General features: G+C 45.1%; 1 protein-coding gene across 1 annotated transcript in view; it reads right to left on the bottom strand.

Moving 5' to 3' along the window:
* The window catches only part of LOC130120391 (receptor tyrosine-protein kinase erbB-4-like), a 472,615-nt gene that overhangs the window by 5,890 nt on the left and 438,881 nt on the right, over positions 1-27,844 (bottom strand). The window contains exons 21-26 of the mRNA XM_056288936.1: positions 17,989-18,144; positions 12,434-12,509; positions 10,109-10,255; positions 6,909-7,006; positions 6,429-6,599; positions 1,301-1,535 (exon numbers count right to left, since the gene is read on the bottom strand). Coding sequence (XP_056144911.1) covers positions 1,301-1,535; positions 6,429-6,599; positions 6,909-7,006; positions 10,109-10,255; positions 12,434-12,509; positions 17,989-18,144 — 883 coding nt within the window. The remainder of the gene's footprint in view (positions 1-1,300; positions 1,536-6,428; positions 6,600-6,908; positions 7,007-10,108; positions 10,256-12,433; positions 12,510-17,988; positions 18,145-27,844) is intronic.

Raw genomic sequence — 27,844 nt, 5'->3', positions numbered from 1 at the left:
GTGTCCTGTCACGTTGCACCACATGATCTGCGTTGGCCAACAAACACAGTACCTGCAAGACTAACGTCTTTAGCTTGCCGTGGTGATAACTCCCTACAGGGATCTGTGACACTGACAGCGGGGCATTTAGGATCCATGTGCGGCTCTCAAGAACAGCCCCACCACTTGGCTGCCTGGGGCAGTACACTCTGCAGACAGAGTGGCTCGGCCGCCAGTCGGTCACAAACCAGCCATCCAAGGTGGCAGCTCATAAATACTGAATTTAATACAGCTAAAAACAAACACCACAAGAATCCTCATAGACTGCCAAAAACGATGGAAAACTGTCCAAAAATGCAAAATATGACCTCTTTAAAAACCAGCGTTGAATTGTAGGAGGCCGTGACTGGTAAAAAAGAAAAAAAAGGGTGAGTGATTAAACTAATAAACGTAAATTTTCAGGGCACATTGAACTAGTTTGCCCCAAACATTGACTATTTGGTGGTAAAGCTATCATGGATTTAATTCTCTAAAAAGAGTTAGTCATGGAAGCCAGTAGGTAGTACAATATAACAGCCAAAAATCTTCTTGTATCCTGTCGGAATTCAAACTAGCGGCATTTCTTTCCATATCCACCGATCTGTGTCTAGCAGATGAAATGATGTGGTACTGGGCTACACATGACACACTACACATTGACTTGACTTGACAAGCTTGAATTAACTTGCTCAGCGACTCTCACACACGACCAGGTTGCTCGGGAATCTTTTGTCCTACTGCGTCAGCAATACATCACCTTTATTTTTCAATTAAATCTCATTTTTATGTGATAACCCCATGTGGTATGTAAAGCCATGGATGGCTTTTAAATACGTTTAACTACTGTCTTCTAGTAGTACTACTAGTACTACTAGTACTACTACTTTCAGCTGCTCCTGTTAGGGGTCACCACAGCGGATCACCCGTTTCCATTTCTTCCTTTCCTTCCTTTCCATTTCCTCTTTCTTCTCTGCACTGTCCTCTGTCACACCAGCCACCAGCATGTCCTCCCTCACCACATCCATAAACCTCCTCTTTGGCCTCCCTCTTCTCCTCTTCCCTGGCAGCTCCATATTCAGCATCCTTCTCCCAATATACCCAGCATCTCTCCTCCACACATGTCCAAACCATCTCATTCTTGCCTCTTTTGCTTTTGTCTCCAAACCGTCCAGCCTGGGCTGTCCCTCTAATATACCCATCCCTAATACTGTCCTCCTTCATCACTTGCAGTGAAAATCTTAAATAAGCGTAACTACAGTGGCTTGCAGGCACACTGCTTTACCTTTTCCTGGAGCAGGGCCCCCGTGGACGGCTGGCCGCGGAGAGGCCTGTTTCCTCAGGGTCCCGTTACAACGCGAGTCCTCCTGGCTGCTGCTGCTACCACCGCTCTGCCCCCCAGTGGCCGGGTCCTGGGGCGACAAGCAGCCTGCTGCCACGGCCGATACGGAGACCACCCTGGGGAGGGTGGCCAGCATGTCCTCCATGCTGAAACTAGCGTCCTGGTACACAAACTGGTTCTGGACAGAGAGAAAGAGAGGCAGAGGACTTTTAGAAGTAGGCTTGGTTGGCTTACAAAAGGACTGCTGGCAGGGTGCAGAAAGAGGATGTACATGTGTGTGTGTGTGTGTGTGTGTGTCAATGTGCATTCGGGTTTTTGTCTATGTGTGTACATTCAGCTTTTTTGCCATACAGTGATTTGTTGTAAAATAAAAATATATAATTGAAAAAATACACACTGAAGGTGACTTCTTCTGTTGTTGCTAAACGTAGTTTTGTTTTGTTTTTTTTTTCTCTCCCTCTTTCTCCCCAAATTCGGTTGCTGCTCCACCTCCTCTGCAGACTCTGGGTTTGATCCCACCGCTTCCCCCTCCACAGTATGGCTCAGTCTGCTGAAGGTGTGGCGCTCTGACTGACGTGTGAGTACATGTAGTGAGTATATTTCGTAAATGTGATCGATTTGGGAGACAAACTGTAGAGCCGGGGAGGGAGGGGGGGCTATTTTCACGGGTATATCTGCTGGGGGAAATGGCGGTTTATTAATTCAAAAGCATCCTTTCAGTGTCGTGCGCCACACTGAAAGTCTCACAGAATCCGTAACGCCCCTCGTCTTGAATGTCTCCTTTTTGTTTCTTTCTCTCCGTCTGTCTCGCCGGCAGTCGCTTTATCAGTCTCATTCATCCCTTCTGCTATTCCCCCTCCATCCGTCTGTCTATTTGCATGGAGGTCTGCTGGTTTCCTCCGGGGAAATTTCAGCCTCCCCCCCGGGCCCCTACTGGCCCCATAACTATATCCACTAAATTACATTTCCCTATTCACTTAGCCCTCCACCTTATACCCCCCCCCCCTTTTCTGGTCATTGTAAGGAAGACTCGGATCTGCTCGTGCCTTCTTAACTAGATGTTTCTGCTGCATTTTGTTTCACTCGTCTGTGGGATTTCTCTGCCTGCTTGATTCCTTTGTGTGTGTGCACAAACTGAGCGTGAGCAGGGTTAATTTTATGGAAAACCATCCTGCTTTCAGTATGTCACAATAATGCAGGTACAAAGTATATTTAAAGTGTAAATGTTGTGTTATGCACAGCAATTGAGTTAATTATACCTGCGGCTACTGTGTGTTCAGTTGGAGTGCAATTAATTCAGTGGCTTCCGTGCGTAACTGTAGTCCACCGACTTGCGGTTTCTACTGCAGCGGTCGTACCAGTTTCTTGGGTGTTGGCGCGTGCTGTTGACAATGGCATATTTTTCGCGATGCCTGCGAGATTTACCATGGATAAATGTCCACGACAGGCACAGAACTGTCGACAAACTTTCACCCGCACCTACCAGTACGCGGGTGAAAAGTTTCCAGTTGTACATGTCAGGTTACGTCCACAATGACGAGGACGGGGATACTCATCCTGGGGCGGCACGGTAGCGCCGTAGTTAGCGCGGTCACTTCACAGCAAGAAGGTCCTGGGTTCGAGCCCCGGGGTAGTCCAACCTTGGGGCCCGTCCTGGGTCGTCCTCTGTGTGGAGTTTGCATGTGCTCCCCGTGTCTGTGGGTTTCCTCTGGGGGCTCCGGTTTCCTCCCACTGTCCAAAGACATGTAGGTCAGGTGAATCGGCCGTACGAAATTGTCCCTAGGTCTGGCGGCCTGTCCAGGGTGTCTCCCCGCCTGCCACCCAATGACTGCTGGGATAGGCTGCAGCATCCCCGCGACCCTGAGAGCAGGATGAGCAGTTCAGATAATGGATGGATGGATAGTCATCCTCATAACTCTGTGCATGTCGTCGATATTTGTCCATGGTAAATCTTGCAGGCATCGCGAAAAACACGCCATTGTCAACAGCACACGCCAGCAAACAAGAAACTGGTATGACCGCTGCAGTAGAAACCGGAAGTCCGTGGACTACAGTTATGCTAAGAGTCAATCAAAACAGAATCCACATACATGGGAAAAGGCCAACAAGCAGCGTTGAGATAGGAAACATCTTCCAATGAAATAATTTCCCAATTCTTTTTAGGAAATGCAGTCTTTGCCTCAGAATCTTCTAGAATGTACCGAAGGATTGAAGTGTCTCATTGGCATCCTGAAGGTACTGCCATCCTGCCTATCTGGGCAGACACAAACGCAGAGGAGAAGTTGGAATACAAAATGGCTGACTTGTCTGGCTGTCTATCTGATGGAATAAAGTCCAAAGACAGACGCAGGCATTTGCAGTAGTCGATCTGTCCAAGCGGAGGGGGGAACTGGCGGAGAAGCCCCGTCTGAAGGTGGCAATTAGCCGTTTCAGGAAAACACCGAGAGTCAGTGAAAGACAAAATGGCATGGTAAGAATGAAAGTGAAAGGACGCTGCATGAGATTTGTTTCAAAACCCGGTCTTTTGTGTCCAACCTGCAGATGAGCTAAGACCCTGAAAAAAAATTACTTCTTCAGACCCCCCCCCCCCATTACTTTGAAAAACAACTGACTGATCTGTATTTGTACTTTATTTCTTCATGGCCTCCTTGTATTCAAGTTTCAACTGTTTCAACTACTGTGCCAGTTACCCTGCTGCTACATCTAAAACATGGAGAACACTTGATAAGGACAACAAATGACTCCACCCAAAAGGTAAAAAAGTAAGGTAAATTACACTGGGCTCAGAAGTGACAACAGAAGTGAATTTCTTCAAAAGACTACTCAATAGGGGCTCCTTTTTATATGTTAATAGGCACATGTGCGCCTGTCTTCTGCTAATTAAAGAGTAACTGAACAGACCAATTTAAAAGGCATTTTTCCGCTGCGTGGTACCGGCTCGACTTGACTCTGCTCGCTTTTTTTTGGTTTCTGGTTTTCCATTAAGCTGCGGTGGGCTGTCAGGGCCATCAGGGCCTTCTCTGCTGGCCCTGTCAAAATCAGAATCATAATTTGTTTTTCACAGTTAAATGGAAGAGTGCTTGAAATGTGTCTGAATTCAACGACTTGTTTCCTCCTCAGGACTGAGCAGGGATTTCCTACATCATCTAAATGCATCACAGCTCCTTGGACAGGCAGCGGTTTGTATTGCTAGCCTTTCGCACCCTAAAAGGTGAGGTGAAAACGCTGCAGACCACTGATTTGTCAGAGAGAACGTGAACAGCTCTGCTTACAACCAGGAAATACCAAGGCCAGACTCGTGAAACTTGTATCGTAGTTGACAATCTATCCATGCAAAAAATTGTTGGGTTTTTTTTTTAGTGAATCTCTTAGCTACACTAATGTTGTTCACGTGAAGCAGCCATTTTGAGTTGGCCTTGATGATTTTTTGAAAATAAAATGCTGGGCTGGGGTGCTGGTAAAGAAGGGAGGAAAAACTAGTCAACATGCCCACAAGCCATGAGGGCTACGATCTGCAGTGGAAAACGAAATCAGGGAAGTACCTGGTGCCAACGGCGAGTAGAGTCGAGTTGAGTCAAGCTGATACCATGCATTGGAAAAGCGCCATTAGTGAGTTCGCTGACGTCTACAGGTTAAAAACCCATGAGGGTTAAAAACATGGCCGGCTGGTGGTCTTGGTACTCTGTGATGTTAGCATGGCAGGATAAACACAGCTACAGCTAATGACATTAATAATGGACCTGTTGAACGTGGGTGTGCAAAAGGTGTGTAATATCTGTCATGATAAATTCTACTTATAAGAACTGTTCGAATGAACTCACATTCAGCTGGTAATTTTGGTGTTTTTGTACACTGACAATAACACAATTCACCTTTCAAGAAAACTGTAAATGAGTCATCGTCGTTCATGGCATCCCCAACTGAGGATCTTGTGAACAACTTCAACTCAAAAATAGAGGTTGGGGAAGGGGATAAATCGCAAATTAAACAGGCCCTGGTTAAGTGTAGTTATCCTAACTGGGCGTTTGTCAAAGCCAGGAAGACGCCCAAACAGTGCACCAGCCGATCGAAGGGAGGAGATGCACAACAGCTGCCTAAAGCATATGTGGTGGGAGTGTTGGAACGGTTGAAATGTGTATTTTCCAAACATCGCACCTCAGTTGTTTTCGAACCCCAAAACATGCTGCGCCAGAAATTGGTCCATCCCAAGGATCGGGTCCCCCGGCACAAACAGAGTAATATAGTGTGCACTGTTAAATGCCGGGAGGATTGCCGTGACTTGTACATTGGGGAAACTAAACAGACACTAATCCAAAAGGATGGCACAACACAGGAGAGCTAACACATCAGGCCAGTAATTGCTGTAATTGCAACCATTCCCAAATCCTCTGTCAATAGTACACATGGCCATTGAAACTCTAGTTAACGCTCGCAACAATTTGCATATGAAGCCTGTTGTATACTCCTACTTTTACTTGAGTATAACTTCTTAATGAAGAGGCATGAGACGGAGAAGTATTTCATGTGGGCAGATGGAGTCTTCTCAGCACCCCGGAATCAGCATAACCATAACACACGAGGTACACAAGGGAAGCGTGACGGTATGTTAGAAGAGACGAACTTAGATGGTCAAAACCGATTGTTTTTGGTGATTATGTCATGTTTATAAGGGTGGGGACACCTGCTGTCAGTTGAGACTAAAGAGGTCACTTAGATGAGTGATGAAACGTTTCTCTCTCAATAAACGTTGTGTCCCAGATGAACTGACTCAACTTTCTTTGTATTCCAGACTTTGATTACCTTTCAAGCGTTACTTAATCATCATCGTCTTCATGACAGTAAGTTATGTGTACTTTTTTCCCCACATTTCGTTCTGAGTGCACTTGTGCTTGACTTTGCTAGACACAGGAGAATAATGTATGCACTTTCAACAACCTCATCCCAATGTAAATTCTTCTCTTAAACTGAGGTGATGGAGACGAGAGAGCTCAATGACCTTTTTTTTTCCCCTCCTAAAAAAATAAAATAAATAAAATAATGATGAATGTGCAGAAACTGGACAAAACCGTACCCTAGAGGCATCCGTGCGTGTGTGGGGCGTGTAAACCATTGGTGGAATATTGAAGGTGTGGGGCACTAGATACTCCTCAGCGTCCAACAAGTCCTCTAGTTCTTCCTCGTCCAGGAGACTATGGAAGAACTTGCTGTCATTGGGACTGGGAAGCTTCATGCGGTCGTCGCCCTAAAAACACAGGTTGTGGGGGTACGGGCGGTTATGTGTATAGTTCAGCTACTATTCTAACTACTGAGTCACAGGAAAAAGTTGAAGGGGAAGTTATAAGTATCATCAGTGGCAATGAGAAAACTGGAATCCCCATTCAGTTATTATGAACATTGGTCTTCTCTGAGTGCGAGTAAGAGACTAGTTTAGTTTTCATAATCTTGATTCTGCTGTTACGGGCAACACTGACTGCTCACAGTAACGGCAAGTCAGCGAATCTGAGCAAATATTTGATCTAGATCTGCTCCAGAGCTATAAAGATTGGCCTACCTGAATGACCAAGTACCGCTGGGGATCACGAGCCATTCGACAGAACTCCGCAGCTAGCTCTTTAAACTTGGGGCGGCTGTCAGCATCAATCATCCAACCTGAAAGAGAGCAAATTCAGAACAAATATTTGCAACAAGCTAGGTTTGTGCGGGAATATTTTTTTTCAATTCCGCTCCCACATGATTTCCAACCATTCCTGCCTGCTTCTGTACATATTTAATCCAGCCCTGCAGATATTCTGATCACTCCCAACTATGACACCGTTTTCTGCCAAATTCCTCTCTGCTCCCATCCCGCAAAAACAAAATGGGATATTAGACAGACAGGTGTTGCCATTACGTTTTTGTTTTTTTTTTAATCTAGGGATATGCAAATACAGTCTGTTAAAAACTGTCAAATACAGTTTTTAACAGTCAAATACAGTTTTAATTGGCTGTTAAAAACAGTTTTTAACAGCCAAAGCTTTAAAACCACTGACAGGTAAGCAAATAACATTGATTAGCTGTGTTTCCCAACCCAGTCCTCAAGGAACACCTATCCTGCAGATTTTCTTTGCAACCCTGAATAGGTACATGTTTGTAGTTATTCAACCAATCAGCAATTAATTATGTCAGCTGTTGCACAATTAAGTGCTGTGAGATTATTGGTTGAGTAAGTACAAGCAGGGCTACCCATGCAGGGGTACAATGAAAATCTGCAGGATAGGTGTTCCTTGAGGTCTGGGTTGGGAAACGCTGGATTAGCTCACTACAATGGCACCTGTTAAGGCGTAGGATATTTAGGCAGCATGTGAACAGTCCATTCTTGAAGTTGATGTGTTGGAAGCAGGAAAAAATGGGCAAGGTAAGGATCTGAGTGACTCTGATAAGGGCCAAATTGTGATCGCTAGACGACTGGGTCAGAACATCTCCAACATGGCAGGTCTTGTGGGGTGTTCCTGGTATGCCGTGATCAGCACCTACCAAAAGTGGTCCAAGGAAGTACAACCGGTGAACCGGCGACAGGGTCATGGGCACCCAAGGCTCACTGATGCAAGTGGGGAGCGAAGACTAGCTAGCCCCTCTGGTCCGATCCCACAGAAAAGCTTCTGTAGCTCAAATTGCTGAAAAAGTTAATGCTGCCTATGGTAGACAGGTGTCAGAACACAGTGCATTGCAGCTTTCTGCATATGGGGCTGTGTGGCCACATACTGGTCGGAGTGCTCATGTTGACCCCTGTCCACTGCCAAAAGCACCTACAATGGGCATGTGAGCGTCAGAACTGGACCATGGAGCAATGGAAGAAAGCGGCCTGGTCTGATGAATCACATTTTCTTGTACATCATTTGGGCGGCCGGGTGTGTGTGTTGTTTACCTGGGGGAGAGATGGCACCAGGATGCACTATGGGAAGAAGGCAAGCTGGCGGAAGCAGTGTGATGCTCTGGGCAATGTTCTGCTGGGAAACCTTGGGTCCTGGCATTCATGTGGATGTGACTTTTGACAATGCCACCCACCTAAACATCATTGCAGACCAGGTACTCCCCTTCACGGCAAGGTATTCCCTGATGGCAGTGGCCTCTTTCAGCAAGATAATGTGTCCTGCCACACTGCAAAAATTGTTCAGGAGTGGTTTGAGTGATACGACAAAGAGTAAGAGGTGTTGCCTTGGCCTCCAAATTCCCCAGATCTCAACCCGATTGAGCATCTGTAGGATGTGCTGGAAAAACAAGTCCGGTCCATGGAGGCTCCACCTTCAACTTACAGGACTTAAAGGATCTGCTGCTAATGTCTTAGTGCTGGATACCAGAGGATACCTTCAGAGGTCTTGTGGAGTCCATTCCTCGATGGGTCAGAGCTGTTTTGGCGGCATGAGGGGGAGCCACACAATATCAGGCAGGTGGTTTAAATGTTTTGGCTGATCGGTATAAGCCACCGTTGGAAGACGTGGCATGAAAACAAGACATATCATCTCAAAGATCCTCAAATTTTCCTGAGTAAACAAGTCAGAGATGTTTACATAAAAAAAACCAAACATAAAACTTTTGCCATCGAGGTTTGGCGTGCGTTCAGGGTGGCAGCGCCTGGCCCACACATGAGCCGAGGTGACAGCGAGGCCCAGAGACCGCTGTTCGGAGACAGTGGGAGGAGAACCAGTGTAGTTTTGGCACTGTGTCTCTGAGCTGGCATCAGTGGCCAGAGGTTACAGCACCACCTGTGACCCCGCTGCCTGACAGCGGGGCAGCAGTGACCGGCCAACAGGACTGGTTTGGCTGGTGTAACGGGAACGAGTCCGGCCAGCAAAATGAGTCACTGGTCACTGCTCCTTTTACCTCGGTAACCTCTGGACTTTGTAACCTTATTTAGAACAGTGCTGCATAAATAAAGTTTATTATTATTATTCTGTCTGGAGCATTTTCTTATCCGAGTGCTACAAATTGGGTGGTTTTCGAGAGGCATTTTCTTTTTTTTTGGGGGGGGGGGATTTTTTGCTCCTTTTTCTCCCCAATTGTACCCCACTCTTACGAGCTGTCCCGGTCTCCGCTCCATCCCCTCTTCCGATCCGGGGAGGGCTGCAGACTACCACACGCCTCCTCCGATACATGTGGAGTCACCAGCCACTTCTTTTCACCTGACGGTGAGGAGTTTCACCAAGGGGACGTAGCCTGTGGGAGGATCACGCTATTCCCCCCCCCAATTCCCTCTCCCCCCAGAACAGGCGCCCCGACTGAAGAGAGGAGGCGCTAGTGCGCTGACCAGGACACATAACCACATCCGGCTTCCCAGCAGACACGGCCAATTCTGTCTGTAGGGACGCTCGACCAAGCCGGAGGTAACACGGGGATTCGAACCGCCGATCCCCGTGCTGGTAGGCAACGGAATAGACTGCCACACAACCCGGACACCCTCAGAGAGGTATTTTCAATAGGTGCCCATGTAAGAATGGTTATATGATTAAAGCGGTGCTTTCTGTAGGGTGCGTGGTTAAAACAATGTCGTGAAAATATTCTGTGAGACCGGACACTGCTCAGTTATCACAGTCTAGTCTGAATACTGACTGCTGTTAATTACTGTTAAACTCGTCAGTGTTTCACGTAAACAGCATTTCTGTAATTTGGCCTCTGACACCGTGAATAAATGGTTAACACATTTAGTTGTGTCACCAGTCAACATCGCACGCGCACAATATTTCGCCGGTGCATGCCAGGACAAGCTGCACCTACATTTGACCATAACCATGTAGACATCAATGGTGCAGATTGGAGGCTGGGGCAGACGTTCCCCTTTCTCCAGCAGGTCCGGGATGTCTCTCGTGGGGATCCCGTCATACGGCTTCCCCCCGAAGGTCATCAACTCCCAGATAGTCACCCCTGAAAAGAAGTGGAGAGAAGAGAAGAGACGTTTGGAGCGGAGAGGGCACGGCAAATAAGGAATAGGGGACGGAAGAAGAGGTGTGATGAAAGCAGATGACGTAGCGCAAGCAGGAAGAAGGGGAAAGAAGAAGGGAAATGGAAGAGTGAGAAGACACAAGAGAAGATAGAGGAGGACAGGAATAGAGGTGAGAAGATAAAATGGCCGGTCCTCACACTCCACCCTAGTTGGGAACTTTCTCCCCTCGCCTGCCTAAACAGTGCTACTGAGCTAATGAACAGCAGACGGGGTAAATTCACATTTTCGGCAGAGTATAATAGCCCCCAGTCATAGAGGACCGCTGGGAACATGTTTCCACCAAAAACACTGATACCCTTAATCAAACACATACTATTCTCTTTGATTTGACCCGTCTTGCCTATGAGCTTTGAAATTCATTTTCTTAATGACTTTGTTAACAGCTGCTATTGCAGAGAGCTGCAAACGGCCTAAAAATATCATCATCGTCGTCGTCATCTTCACCATCGACGGGATCTGCAAATTGTTACTTGAAATGCAGCGATAAAAGTTTCATAGAATTGAGGAACACTTGTAGTAGGTCCGCAGCTCTGACATCATGCTTACATAACCAAACGGTTCAAGGGCATTAGAGAAGTAGCCCATCCACTTTTCCATTATTTAAGGGTGCAGCGATTGTCGAACATTAAAAGTGCTTGAAACATTTTATTCCTTTCACTTGGTAGCCAAACTGCCTAAAATATACCCTCTGTTAATATCCCTGCAAAATACTCACCTCTCAATTAAATCCAGCCCGGGAAAGTAAAATCAAAGCTAAAATATGTTTATTGTTGGTTATTTTAGCTTTGGTTTTGATTTCTCAGGCTGGACCGTACTGTAATTTTATAATTTTGTATTTTTTTTTGTTAATATTTAGGTATTCTTTTGTATTTTTAACCACCTGTTATGTCATATTCTTTAGCTTTTTTTGTGGTTGAAGCATTAGCGAGGGAAGGGGGGCTGCAGCGCCCCCTAGTGGTGGGTGCACTTCCCCCAGTAGTGTCAGGTGGCTGTGTAACATCTTAGACCCAACAGTATGCCTAACTTTTCCTACCATATAAAGGCAAAAAAATAAATAAAAACACCTTTATTTTAGACAGTGGGTGGGGCTGCGTGGAGTGTACAGTTTTAATAATAAAGTGAGTAAACACTCCAATCCAAATCTGCTACACACGCACCTTAAAAACAAAACAATGATGTCATACTGTATCGACCGGGGGAGGCGGTATGATGTCATTGCTCTGACTGTCGGCGGTTCTGTGCTGGGGGAGCGCAATGGCTGATGGGACTGTTAATGTCAGATTTAAAATTGTGTTTTAATGATGCGGTGTTCATCCATCCATCCATCCATTATCCAAGCCGCTTATCCTAATTAGGGTCGCAGGGATGCTGGAGCCTATCCCAGCAGTCATTGGGCAGCAGGCGGGGAGACACCCTGGACAGGCCGCCGGGCCATCACAGGGCCCACACACACACACACATTCACACCTAGGGACAATTTAGCATGGCCGATTCACCTGACCTACATGTCATGTGGCGTTCATATTGCGGCTATTCTTGCGTTGTTTTGGGGGTTCGACTCAGGCTAAGTAGGAGACCGTTTACTGACTAACTGACTGTAGGACCATGACTGAGACTTGGGATATGGGCTGGGGGACTCATTACGTTGTCAGTTCTGGTCCGTTCTGGGCGGTGTGAATATAAAAGAGCACTCCCAGGGTTGTGTGGTGTATGGGGGCCACGGGAGTTGCAATTAAAAAGAGATCTCTGCCTCTCGACTCACTCTTCCACGCCAGCTCGCCACAATACTTTTCGTTTCAGCTGGCAGCCCCCCCTACTTAAAAATCTTCCCACGCGCCTGGGTTCAACTGATGCCTAAGCATTTTGTTGCCAGCAATATCTGCCATGCTGATCAAGTTGCAGAAATCCCTCCTCCACCCATTTTCTCTCCTTGATCAACCTTTTCCCATCATGCCACAGGTTGTTTTATCTGAGAAAAACCAACAAGGGGAATGACATCCTCATTCTGGATTGTCTGTTCTTTTTAGGTCCACATGGCCATCCTAATATTTCTTGGCCACCCCATCTAAGTTCTCCTGAAAGGCCGGTTTCCATCTTACCGTAGCTCCACACGTCACTTTGATGAGTAAACTTCCTGTAGTGGATGCACTCCAGGGCCATCCATTTGATGGGCATCTGCAAAGGAAGAGGTAGAATACATGAATACGGGAGGCCTTGGTGGTGTCTTTCCTCTTCACCGGTCCATCTTCACGATGACATCTGAAGAGCTCCGGCGGCTGTCCACGGCGGTCCTCGTATTCCAGAGTCTGTTCATGTTATACATTTAATGTAAGTAAACCGCCTACACGTTATACATCGATATTCTGAACCCTTCTGTGATGGAGGCAGCGTGACTGTACTTATTACCTCAACACCTTCTGTTCAGGCCGATGATAGTGGTGGTGTGTTGGAGGGTCCAGGGATAAAAAAAAAACAGGAACGGTATTGTTTTTGTGTTTCATTTTGTTTTTCTATTTCTCTTTGGGTTGAGACTGAACTTCAGCAGCATATTGTTGAGTTGTTGGCATTATTCTAAGTGACCGTGGAGGCCATTTCAGACTGAAGAATGACAAAGGAGGCCGAAAGAAGGCTCGATGAAAGGAAAACCTTTATATCCACTTTGACGAACAAACAGACGAACACACAGACACAAAAAGTGGCCCTGCAGCTATTGAATGTGAGAGACGGAGTGGGAGTCTGCGGCGCTTAGGCTTAGCAAGGCGATTGGATTTGCAAGCCAATCCTATTGATTACGGCAGGGGCAGCGGAGGGGGCGGGGCCAGTCCTAGGTAGAGCTGCTCAGCCTCACAGTCAATGGAGGGATAAGACTACACTCCGGCACTCACACGGGCCACAGACCGTGACGGACACACCGAGCATTCAGACGAAGATGAGGATGAGAGGGGGATGAAAGTAGGGAGGAAAAGCCTTTTTAAGGCTATAAATAAATAAATAAATCCGTGAGGTCGCCAGAGGAGGTAAAGATAACGGCAGGCCAAAAGCCCACGCAAAGAGGAGTCGGTGCATTCCTTTACTTCTTTGCTGGGGTTATGAGCTCCCCTATCCTCAAAAGTAAATAAAATGGTTCAATAGAGCAGAATATTGTCTTGCTGACTTCACTAAAACTGCCCTCCACGTTCCCCCCTCTGGACATTGGCAATAATTAAAGGGGAATTTCGTCCAATCAGTGTTGAGCGCGAATGTGGTCAATTGAAGCAATAAACTCCCTAGCGCGTGCCATATTGACCGAGAAACCCGAGTTCTCCTGGTCGCGGAGCCGCGCCGGCAGAGCCTACATGTACCAGGTTGCATTGCGTGCAAACTTCTGACACCCAAACCCCCAAATCCTTCCAAATCCCACGCTCAGCTCGTGGAGGTAGTCATTTCCTGTGGCTCTGTGTGGAAAGAACGGTGTCTTAAAATCTTCTCTTCAACCAGGAACCGTAAAACGACATAAATTGAGTTGGGTGAGTTTTACTGACGGCAGATGTGCCGTCTCGCTGTGTCGTGCCTGGATGTGACCACTACAGACAGGAGGGTGAGGAGGGAGCACCGACAACCACCACCGATTACCAAAACAGGTTTAACGGTGCAGAGAATGAGCCTGAGCAATAAAACCCCGGATGTAAGGAGAAGGCCCCGACGTCAGTGCTGGGAAATCTTCTCTTTGCATCTTGCAGCAGACGGCTACAGCGGGGACGGATATTTCAACGGTGCAATACTCTGGCGTATATTTATACTGCATCAGTACTGCATTCCTATTCTGCACACATTTTTACATATTTTTCTTATAATTTCATTCATGCTAGAATGCGAGGCACTGTAATTTCACCCAATTTCCCCTCGGGGATCAATAAAGTATTTCTGATTGTGTTGATAGGGTTTTCTTAGCCATGCAAAATCTGGACTAGTTTGAAATGGGCCTTCTTCAAAATGTTTTTTCAGGCACTCATGCCAGGCTGCAGAGAGATCTAGCTACCTGTGAAATAACACATCCTGGCCACGGAGAGAATGCTGGCATTTACCGAAACTTCGTTTTTCAAAAATAATCATTTTGTATTATGCATCGACATTTCATCCTTTTTTCGTCTTCATAATTTTTTTTTTACTAAATGCCTGGATTTCAAAAAAGTGCATAACAGGTTTTGTTCAATTGTCTTGTTTCCATAACAGGGTGAAATAAGATTTCCTTCTCGGTTAGAAAACCCACCCAAAGGCAACCGCTTTCCCATTATGTCAAAAATGGTTTATTTTAACCATAAATCACACACTCCCAAAACAAACACACACACACACACACACTTTGCCCTGTTTCGGAAGAAAATGCAGTGTACCTTGCACGTGAAGTGAAGGATCTCTGCACAAGCCAGCAGGTAGGAGTCTGCACGCATCTGATACAGGTGCACCTGCAGCGCACTTTGATAAGTTTTTACAGTGAAAATAAACAATTCAAGTTTGTATTTAAGTAGAAAACAGCTTTATTCGAGCCAGCACGTGACAACGTGATATTCAATTTTCAAATAAACGTTTAGCATATTGCACATCACACTTTGACAAGACCAAGTCCATATCAGTCCCAACAAGCTTCAAGGTAAAAGTGTCCATTGTTAGCCGCGTTGAAGTTTAGCAGCAGTATTAGACAAAGGCCTGCATATCACATGGTCAAAGCTCGTCCGTTGCTTCGTCCACTTCTGCATTGACCTCTGTACTGACCACCGGGGAAGGATACTTGGCTCTGATGCGATGTACAACACTGGCAGGCAAGATGATGAGGTTCCCTTTGCCAAGTTTCTTCCCTTGTAGCACCCACTCAAAAAAAAAAAAAAAGTCTGCAGAGAGCAAAAGACAGGAAAGTTATTCATCAGGAAGCTACAAGTACTGATCATATCTGTACCGTTAGCAGATATTCCCTGAGTGTTGAATCAGTTCATCTGGACACAAAGTTTTTTGGGGAGAAATGTTTCATCACTCATCTGAGGGACTTCATCAGTCTCACTGCGGGGGTATCCCCACCCTTATAAGCAGCACAGTTGCGTAACGATCGAAACCGGCAATCTAACAGGTTTCATGTGCAAATTGCCGTGCATATTAAACTGATCATCGGTTTCGGTCATTATGCAACTGTGCTGTAACAGTGGTCATTGTAATTCCAAGTTACCTAAGACAACAAAGTGACAATACACTGGGCAAATTTTTGGCCAATATGATAGGGCAATGTGCGTGCAACAGGAACATTTTGTGAGATGTGGGGAAATATACTGTAGAATTTATCTGGGTAACGAGGCTGCCATACAATCAGTACAAATGTGTTGCGAAAACCACTTGTCCAATGTTGCTGTGTATCACCACACTAGCCTATAGCTATTACTGTGTTGGCCAAAACATACTCACTAGCATGCCAACACAGTAACCTACTACTACTACTACTAACAATAATAATAGCGTACTCACTTGACGGTCATCTGCTGGCCCTGCTGGTCTTGGTGGTCTTTTCCAGTTTATCTTCGGTATCCTGAAGAAAGTATCCAGCACACCAATGTCCATGTAAAGAGTAAAACTTTCATGCATAGTATCGCGCACACATGGGCTGTCTTGAGGTTGGCGTCGGCGACAGCATCCAACAAAAACTGTCCATGCTGAGATTCCTTCCAGTAGAATGATTCAGTTTCTGTTGGCACCGGAGGGCCATTTGAGCAACTGCACCACCGGTCGCCATTTGCTCTCGGCGGCTGAGGTTCTGGATGGTCCCCGCCGGCCTTATCTTCTTGCTCGGCTAACGCAGCAGCAGCCTCGGCCTCTCTCCGCTGCATTTCTTCGGTTGTATACTCTGGCTCCAATAAACAGCCGAGTCAGCTGCATCACTGTAAAGCAGTGTTCCTCAACCCAGTCCTCAAGGAACCCCTATCCTGCATATTTTCTTTGCAACCCTGAATAGGTTACCTGTTTGTAGTTATTCAACCAATCAGCAATGAATTTTGTCAGATGTTGCACACCTTGCATAATTAAGTGCTGCGAGATGATTGGTCGAGTAAGTACAAGCAGGGCTACCTATGCAGGGTTACAATCAAAATCTGCAGGATAGGGGTTCCCCGAGGACTGGGTTGAGAAACACTGCTGTAAAGTGTATCCTCGTCCGTAAGATCCTCTGCACTCATATTTTGGGTGGCCATATTTGCTGTTGGAAACGTAGTTTGTTTGCAATACAAGCGAAGAGAACGAGGAAGTCGTGTATTTGAGTGGCATCTACAGCACACCCCCCAGAGGTGGACACTAGAAATCCAAGCTCAACTTGCCCGAAGTGCTTCCTTGTCACCAATTACGTCACTGATGCATCAAATGACGACACTGGTGCCGGAAGAAGAACAGATTTTGCAACTATGTCCCACAGACACAGAGAACATTGGCGACGACTGCAGATGTTTTTCACACGATATCCCAAATTCGGATAGATAGATAAGGTTGAAAATCAGCAACCGTGGTCTTTTAACTTCATTGTCTGTTGTTATTTTTTACAGTGTGTGCTGTCCAAAATAGTAATTCATCACCTTCCTATTTTGTCACTAAGCGAGTCCTCTGGAACAAATCCAAGTTATTCTGTGTCAACTGGCAATCAGCTGCACTGTCCTCTTCCATAATGTTGACCATTAGAAGGGAAATCAGTAATGACCACACAGTGGAGAGTTTCACTCTTCTTACACGACAACTGGGATCCCTTTATATATATACATGCACTTTCCTGATGTAGTCATATTCTGAGTTATTCCCTAATAATTTTTTTTTTTGTTGAGGATTTTCCCCCTTTTTTTCTCCCCAATTGCACTTGGCCAATTACCCCACTCTTCTGAGCCGTCCCAGTCTCTGCTCCACACCCTCTGCCAATCCGGAGAGGGCTGCAGACTACCACATGCTTCCTCCGATACATGTGGAGTCGCCAGCCGCTTCTTTTCACCTGACAGTGAGGAGTTTCACCAGTGAGATGTAGCATGTGGGAGGATCACGCTATTCCCCCCTGTTCCCCCTCCCCCCTGAACAGGCGTCCAACTGACCAGAGGAGGTGCTAGTGCAGCGACCAGGACACATACCCACATCCGGCTTCCCACCTGCAGACACGGCCAATTGTGTCTGTAAGGATGCCCGACCGAGGTGGAGGTAACACGGGGATTCGAACCGGGATCCCTGTGTTGGTAGGCAACGGAATAGACCACCACGCTACCCGGACTTCCCCAAAAGTATTTAACTACTCCACTAAAGCACAAATCAAAATCAAAATCAAAAACAGCGCAATATAAACAATAATAGATATTAATGTAATCATATTTTTCAAATTATTCTTTCAAGGAAATTAAAGAAATCGCCACTGATAAACCATCAATATTCATCCTTCATATGTTTCAGCCCGTTTATTGTAAAAGTGACTGAGTGTTAGAAAAGCGCTATATAAGTTTAATTTATTATTATTATTATTATTATTATTATTATTATTATTATTATTATTATATAAGTGGTACGGTTACACGTCACATACAATGTCAAGCTCCAAATGTTCCATGTTCATGTTCAGTACAAGCTATTTTTCTTAAAAGTTAACTCTAGATGGATGCTCTGCTGGGCTTACCTTTCCCCCGTCTGCATTGTACTCCTTCTCGTGGACATCCAGCAGGCGAGCCAGGCCGAAGTCAGTGATTTTGATGTGGTTGGGAGATTTCACCAGAACGTTCCGAGCTGCTAGATCCCGGTGGACTAGCCTGCGCTCCTCTAGGTACATCATCCCCTGCAGCATAGACACACACACACACACACACACACACACACACACACACACAGGCAAATGATTTAGTTTGCACATTTGCGGAAACACAGTCCAACTAATGTAAAACGTATATATATATATATATATATATATATATATATATATATATATATATATATATATATATATATATATATATATATGTATATGTATATATATATAATATGTTCAATACCATTCTTCTTCATCATTATCATCATCATCACCACTATTAATATGACCAGCACATTACTTTAAGCTCTCCATCGGTGTCATCATCATAATCATCACTGTTAATGCCAACAGCAGATTCCACACAAAAAGGACATTTCCATTTGAAAAGAGTAAGAAAGTTGCTCTCCCTGAGGTTTCTTCCTAGTTTGTCTCCCCGTTAGAGGTTTTTTAGGGAGCTGTTCCTTAACTGATGTGAGGCTGTAAGGGCCCAGACAAACCAAACCGACTAGCGGCGATGAAGACCGACTGTGGCGTCGCCTCACGTCGCCTAACGTCTGGGCCAAAAAGTAGCACGTGAACACGCCGCAAAGACTACAGCCCACGGCCCTGATTCGCTAGCTTAGCACCGATTCGCTAAGCTGAACAGCCAATCAGCGTGAGCGCTCTCACCGACAGGCTCCGCCCATTTAACATGCTGAATCGGCTGAAAGGCTGCCGATAGGGGTCCGACTAGTGCTGACAATGCAGGACACATCACAAAAACTAGGGTCACAGATGCTCACCGACGGCCCGACGTTGGGGCCTGGGTGTGTCAGGGGCCTTTGTGTGTCAGGGCCCTAAGGACAGGATGTTGTGTTGCAGTAAAGCCCCCTGAGGCACATTTATATTACGTGATATTGAGCTGTACTTATAAAATTGACCTGACTTGAAAGTAGGCCGATGAATGTACTTACTGAAGACATGTGAGCTCTGTTAGAGAGTGTGCACCTTAACTGGTAAAAGACAAATTTCCAGACAATACAGACAATTACCCCCCGTGAGGGAAGAGCCTTCATATAAAGTGAACACACTGACGCTCACACATCACCGGCTGGCTTTCCTCACACAGTCACATGCTTAGCTCAACATACAACACACACACGGGCTGTCCGGGTGGCGTGGTGGTCTATTCTGTTGCCTACCAACATGGGGATCGCCGGTTCGAATCCCCGTGTTACCTCCGGCTTGGTCGGGCCTCCCTATAGACACAATTGGCCGTGTGTCCTGGAGGGTAGCCGAATGTGGGTATGCGTCCTGGTCGCTGCACTAGTGCCTCCTCTGGTTGGTCGGGGCGCCTGTTCGGGGAGGGGGGGGACGGGGGTGGGCAGCGTGATCCTACCACGCTCTGCGTCCCCCCTGGTGAAACTCCTCACTGTCAGGTGAAAAGAAGCGGCTGGCGACTCCACATGTATGGGAGGAGGCATGTGGTAGTCTGCAGCCCTCCCCGGATCGGCAGAGGGGGTGGAGCAGCGAGCGAGACGGCTCGGAAGAGTGGGGTAATTGGCCAAGTACAACTGGGGAGAAAAAGGGGCAAAAAAAAAATCCGGAAAAAAAAGATACAATACACACCCACACACACACACACACTGGTGTCCTTGAGAACCAGGGCAGCGGTATGAGCTCGCAGTGGTTATCTGAGTTAGGGCGTAGTAGAAATTGCACTGCCACAAAAGAAGAACATTTTGATGAAAATGAATAAAAATTAGTCTGCGGTTTTGTCCACAAATTTGACATCCTACACTTTGTTCATACAAAACAGACAAAAAGCACAGCTCTCTGTCATTGTGTAAAAGCACGGTTACTCCATCCCGCTCCAAGCAACAAGATCTCAGTGGCCTTAAAGAGAAAGAATGGAGAGAAAAATCTGAACCGCCATTTAAGCTGGTTTCACAACAGAGGACAGTGTGGTTGGAATGGCCAGACAGAGGAGAGGATACAACAAGACCTCACATGAACCCACAACAAACTGGATTTAGATGGAATGAACTGAATACAAAGGAGGAGAAGAGGAGGCAGCCACTGGGAGGAGGGGAGGCACACACAAACACCTCCACATCCAGACACACTCTGGAACACACACTCTCTCACACACACACACACACACACACACACTCTCTCTGGAACACACTGTAACACACACTCATAATAATAATAATAATAATAATGCATTTTATTTGTGGGCGCCTTTCAACACTCAAAGACACCATACAGAACACAGTAAAAAACACACAAAATACAGCACTGTGTACAAAGCAGGGTAGACGATAAAAAGTTAACACAACAGATAAGTATAAAATCAACATCTGCACAAAAACTCAATGAAGCGTGGATCAGACTGAATATGCCAGTTTGAAAAGGTATGTTTTGAGATGGGATTTGAAGGTTGAAAGAGAGTCAATGTTGTGAATTTCTTGTGGGAGAGAGTTCCATAGGCGGGGGGCAGAACGACTGAAGGCTCTAGTCCCCATGGTAGTCAAGCAGGCCAATGCTGTAGTGAGTTGGAGAGCAGACGAGGATCTGAGAGTATGGGAGGGCGTGCGGATGTGAAGGAGTTCAGAAAGATAAGAAGGAGCTAAGTTATTAAGGGTCTTAAAGGTGAGGAGCAGGATCTTGAAGTCAATACGGTATAAAACAGGAAGCCAATGGAGTTGCTGAAGAACAAGCGTGATATGATCTATGGAAGGAGTTCTGGTAATGATACGGGCAGCTGAATTCTGGACCAATTGAAGCTTATGAATACACTTGAGGGGAAGACCAAAGAGGATAGAATTACAGTAGTCAATACGGGATGCAACCAGGGTGTGAGTGATAATGGCTGCACTTTTAGGTGTAAGTGACGGCTGAAGATGATTAATATTGCGTAGGTGGAAGTATGCAGACTGAGTAACATTGTTGATGTGGGCTTCAAAAGATAATGTGCTGTCCAGGATGACACCCAGACTCTTAACCTGAGGCGATGGGGGAACTATAGAATTGTCAATAGCATTGGTGAAAATCACTAATGATCTTTTGATGGCAGCTGACTCTGGGCTCTTGACCATACTTGTCCTCCTTGATCTGAGTGCAGCCTTTGATACCATCTCGCACAGCATCCTCCTAGAAAGATTAGCTTCAATTGGAATAACTGGCACCCCCTTGACTGGTTTAGATCATATCTCTCTGGCCACACTCAGTTTGTCCAACTTAAAAATTTGAGATCTCAGTCCTTTCCTGTTACTACCGGTGTTCCCCAGGGCTCTGTATTGGGACCCCTCCTGTTTATTATTTACCTACTACCTCTTGGCCACATTTTCAGGAAATTTGGCATTCAATTTCACTGCTACACAGATGACACCCAGCTTCATCTATCCACCAAACCTACCTTCACTCTTCCGCCCACATCCCTTTCTGACTGCTTACTAGAAATTAAATCCTGGTTTTCATACCTCTTCCTCAAACTTAATAGTGATAAAACTGAGGTCCTTTTAGTTGGCACTAAATCTACTTTGGCCAAAACTGCGGTGTTTGTTGAAAACTCAGAGAAACTCAGGAGAATTTTCAACAAACACCGCATCCCGGTATACTTCAAACCAAGCAACACACTCCGACAAAGACTGGTTCATCCCAAAGACCGTGTACCACACACCCGAAAAGCAATCTGGTGTATGCCGTACAATGCAATGAGGATTGCACTGACCTATACATAGGAGAAACCAAACAACCACTACACAAACGCATGGCCCAACACAGAAGGCCAAACTCCTCAGGACAAGACTCAACAGTCTATCTACACCTAAAGGAGAAGACATACTCCTTTGAGGACAGCAATGTACACATTTTGGACAGGGAAGATAGATGGTTTGAAAGAGGGGTGAAGGAAGCCATCTATGCCAAACTGGAAAAACCATCCCTCAACAGAGGAGGAGGTCTGCGACACCACCTATCTCCCACTTACAATGCCGTCCTTTCATCTCGACCCAGGAGATTCAAGAAGCCTAGCCTCCAAGAACAGCAGTCGCTCACTAACGGCTCCAACCACTCTCATGACCACTGAACAATGAAGTCGAAACTAACACCCCCAACGACCGTCGCTGCTAAACAAATGCAAATCAACAGCTCCGATGGCGACGGGCGCGGCCAAACATCGGTACACAAAAGAGCCACTCATATCTATGGCTGGCTCTGTTAGCGACGAGCGTTGGTAATGAGAGGCAAAACGTCTTTACGGATATATACCAAGTCCAGTTGCACTTGATTCAACTCCTTTGGATGATTGGCTAGTGCACTGTGGTCAACAGTCCGTCGGGATTTTCTTGAGGGACGAGGTTTTGTGTTGCTGGGGGAGGCGAGGAGACTAGTAGCCAGATATAAAACAATTGGTAGCCAATAAACACACGGGATGGTCAGATAAAAAAAACCCAAATGAAAACAAGCAAACGTTTCTGAAATTGTAAGCAGAATGGGCCACTGTTCATTTGGCTAAAGGAACAGTAGAGTCAACGACAGAGCAAAAATGAGCAGAAATCACATACACACAAACATTATTGATCCACTCATCTATTGTTTCATTTATTTATCTATTGATCCACATCTATTGTTTCATTTATTCATCTATTGATACACTCATCTATTGTTACATTTATCTATTGATCGACCCATCTATTGTTTCATTTATTTATCTATTGATCCACATCTATTGTTTCATTTATCTATTGAGCCACTCATCTATTGCTTCATTTATTTATCTATTGATCCACATCTATTGTTTCTTTTATTTACCTATTGATCCACATCTATTGTTTCATTTATTCATCTACTGATCCACTCATCTATTGTTTCATTTATCTATTGATCCACTCATCTATTGCTTCATTTATTTATCTATTGATCGACCCATCTATTGTTTCATTTATGTATCTATTGATCCACTCATCTATTGTTTCATTTATTTATCTATTGATCCACTCATCTATTGTTTCATTTATTCATCTATTGATCCACTCATCTATTGTTTCATTTATCTATTGATCCACTCATCTATTGCTTCATTTATTTATCTATTGATCGACCCATCTATTGTTTCATTTATTTATCTATTGATCGACCCATCTATTGTTTCATTTATCTATCTATTGATCCACTCATCTATTGTTTCATTTATTTATCTATTGATCCACTCATCTATTGTTTCATTTATCTATTGATCCACTCATCTATTGCTTCATTTATTTATCTATTGATCGACCCATCTATTGCTTCATTTATTTATCTATTGATCGACCCATCTATTGTTTCATTTATTTATCTATTGATCCACTCATCTATTGTTTCATTTATTTATCTACTGATCCACATCTATTGTTTCATTTATTTATCTATTGATCGACCCATCTATTGTTCCATTTATTTATCTATTGATCCACTCATCTATTGTTTCATTTATTTATCTATTGATCGACCCATCTATTGTTTCATTTATTTATCTATTGATGCACTCATCTATTGTTTCATTTATTCATCTATTGATCCACTCATCTATTGTTTCATTTATCTATTGATCCACTCATCTATTGTTTCATCTATTGATCCACTCATCTATTGCTTCATTTATTTATCTATTGATACACTCATCTATTGCTTCATTTATTTATCTATTGATCGACCCATCTATTGTTTCATTTATTTATCTATTGATCCACTCATCTATTGTTTCATTTATTTATCTACTGATCCACATCTATTGTTTCATTTATTCATCTATTGATCCACTCATCTATTGTTTTATTTATTTATCTATTGATGCGCTCATCTATTGTTTCATTTATTTATCTATTGATCGACCCATCTATTGTTTCATTTATTTATCTATTGATGCACTCATCTATTGTTTCATTTATTTATCTATTGATCCACTCATCTATTGTTTCATTTATCTATTGATCCACTCATATATTGTTTCATTTATCTATTGATCCACTCATCTATTGCTTCATTTATTTATCTATTGATACACTCATCTATTGCTTCATTTATTTATCTATTGATCGACCCATCTATTGTTTCATTTATTTATCTATTGATCCACTCATCTATTGTTTCATTTATTTATCTATTGATGCACTCATCTATTGTTTAATTTATTTATCTATTGATCGACTCATCTATTGTTTCATTTATTTATCTATTGATCCACATCTATTGTTTCATTTATTCATCTATTGATCCACTCATCTATTGTTTTATTTATTTATCTATTGATCGACCCATCTATTGTTTCATTTATTTATCTATTGATCGACCCATCTATTGTTTCATTTATTTATCTATTGATCCACTCATCTATTGTTTCATTTATCTATTGATCCACTCATCTATTGTCTGAACTCTTCATATGGCAGGTCTGTGGAGAAACCTCACCTGAACTCATCGACCTGTGGTCTGACAGGCTTCAACACAGAGGTGTGTGTGTGTGTGTGTGTGTGTGTGTGTGTGTGTGTGTGTGTGTGTGTGTGTGTGTGTGTGTGTGTGTGTGTGTGTGTGTGTGTGTGTGTGTGTGTGGTACCTTAACGACTGTGTTAGTGTGTGTTTTACAGGGAGTGTGTGTGTTCCTGCGGGACACAAGTCGGCGTGTGTCATGGAGAACACTGCCAGGGTCCTGACAGAATCTCTTTTTGTACATAAATCGCGGTCCGTAATCTCTTCAATTTTCAAGACAATTAAGCAGCGGGGGGGGGGGCGGGGGGGGCGGATGGCTTGGCAACCTGTGAATTCTAATTAGCCAGCACAATGTGAGGCGAGGGATGATGGAAGTGCGAGGAAGGGGAAGTTACTTTCATTTCACTGCTCTTGCATAGGAACACAATGAGAGCAACTTGGAGAGAGGGCAAGGCGGGGGGTGGGGGGCAGTTTTTGGAGGCTTTATTTCAACTTAAGTGTTCCACCAGAGAATATCAACAGTCTTCAGATAGACTTTATTATGATCCTACCTGGTGTCCTGTAGGTAGGAGCCGCCTAGTGCCCTACACCTTGCACCGAAGTTGTTTTTTTTTGTTGTTGCTTTATAGACAATTATATTTTACATTTATACGAGTTTATGTGCTTATATTCATATGTCTTTTTTTGGGGGGGGGCGGGGCTTCCTCCCCTTTTTTTTATCTCCCCAGTTGTATCCAGCCAATTACCCTGCTCTTCGCTGCTCCACCCCCTCCGCCGATCCGGGGAGGGCTGCAGACTACCACACGCCTCCTCCCATACATGTGGAGTCGCCAGCTGCTTCTTTTCACCTGACAGTGAGGAGTTTCACCAGGGGGACGCAGCGCATGGGGGGATCATGCTATCCCCCCCCCCAAACAGGCGCCCCGACCGACCAGAGGAGGCGCTACTGCAACGACCAGGACACATACCCTCATCCGGCTTCCCACCCGCAGACACAGCCAATTGTGTCTGTAGGGACGCCCGACCGAGCCGGAGGTAACAAGGGGATTCGAACCACCGATCCCCGTGTTGGTGGGCGATGGAATAGACTGCTACGCCACCTGGAAGCCCTCTACAAATAAGTTTAAAACAAAAGTGACCCAGCCTAGCATATGACCCAGTCTAGTACATGACCCAGCCTAACATATGACCCAGTCTAGTACATGACCCAGCCTAGCACACGACCCAGCCTAGCATATGACCCGGTCTAGTACATGACCCAGCCTAGCACACGACCCAGCCTAGCATATGACCAAGTCTAGTACATGACCCAGCCTAGCATATGACCCAGTCTAGTACATGACCCGGCCTAGCACATGACCCGGCTTAGCACATGACCCAGTCTAGTACATGACCCAGCCTAACATATGACCCAGTCTAGTACATGACCCAGCCTAGCACACGACCCAGCCTAGCATATGACCCGGTCTAGTACATGACCCAGCCTAGCACACGACCCAGCCTAGCATATGACCCAGTCTAGTACATGACCCAGCCTAGCACACGACCCAGCCTAGCATATGACCCAGTCTAGTACATGACCCAGCCTAGCACACGACCCAGCCTAGCATATGACCCGGTCTAGTACATGACCTGGCCTAGCACATGACCCGGCCTAGCACATGACCCAATCTAGTACATGACCCAGCCTAGCACATGACCCGGCTTAGCACATGACCCAGCCTAGCATATGACCCAGTCTAGCACATGACCCGGCCTAACATATGACCCAGTCTAGTACATGACCCAGCCTAGCACATGACCCAGCCTAGCATATGACCCAGTCTAGTATATGACCCGGCTTGGCACATGACCCGGCCTAGCACATGACCCGGCCTAGAAAATTACCCAGCCTAGCACATGACCCAGCCTAGCATATGACCCAGCCTAGTACATGACCCAGCCTAGCACATGACCCGGCCTAGCACATGACCCACCCTAACACATGACCCAGCCTAGCACATGACCCAGCCTAGCACATGACCCAGCCTAGCATATGACCCAGTCTAGTATATGACCCGGCTTGGCACATGACCCGGCCTAGCACATGACCCGGCCTAGAAAATGACCCAGCCTAGCACATGACCCAGCCTAGCACATGACCCAGCCTAGTACATGACCCAGCCTAGCACATGACCCGGCCTAGCATATGACCCAGTCTAGTATATGACCCAGCCTAGCACATGACCCAGCCTAGCATATGACCCAGCCTAGCATATAACCCAGCCTAGCACACGACCCAGCCTAGCACACGACCCAGCCCAGCACATGACCCAGCCTAGCATATGACCCAGCCTAGCATATAACCCAGCCTAGCACATGACCCAGCCTAGCACACGACCCAGCCCAGCACATGACCCAGCCTAGCACATGACCCAGGCTAGTACATGACCTAGCCTAGCACATGACCCAGGCCTAGCATATGGGAGATTCAGTGGGAGATTGATTATTATTAACATTTTTGGATTCTTTTCATTATTCTTTGTTTATGCTGTTCATCTGCATGGTATTAATTAGACCTGTTGTAATTGTCCTGACAACAGCATCATCTCCGTTCCCACATTTAATTTCATTTTGGTATATTGAGGACATACACTTGTTTGCACCTGTTGTTGACTAAAAGTACTAAAAACAGATAATGGTATAAACTTGAAGAAAATGTAATTACATATGAGTGAGGCGCTCTTTGTGGTGACTTTATCTTGTCATTGACCTCTACTAGAAGTTTAACCTACATGGAGCAGCTGTATGAATGTAGAACAGCTGATTATAATGAATGCATGTAGATATAGCTATCTTACTTCAGCTGAGTTGGCTCAGCATTCAATATTGGCTTGACGTGTGAAATAAACCTTATACGTGACATCGACTGGACATCAGCAAAGTGCATACGCAGGGCTCAGGGCACCATCCATGACTAAGGAATAGTTATTTGTCATTTCACTCCGTGCGTCTGCACACATGAAATGAAATATAATTTCCCCCAGCACACAGCACAAAGACAAAAACACATATCCAAACTACAAGAACACATATCCAAACTGCAAAAAACAAAAAACAAAACTACAAACACATATATCCTATATATATATATATATATATATATATATATATATATATATATATATATATATATATATATATATATATATATATATATCACTGTCTGAGAGAGCAACACTAGGATGACTGTCAGAACTGCTGGTCTGCATGGGCTAGCAGTTAGCTAAGCTTG

Source organism: Lampris incognitus, chromosome 11, assembly GCF_029633865.1.
Source record: "Lampris incognitus isolate fLamInc1 chromosome 11, fLamInc1.hap2, whole genome shotgun sequence".
Classification (NCBI taxonomy): Eukaryota; Metazoa; Chordata; class Actinopteri; order Lampriformes; family Lampridae; genus Lampris; species Lampris incognitus.
Note: the sequence above shows the minus strand (reverse complement) of the source record. Positions and strands in the feature narration are given on the sequence as shown.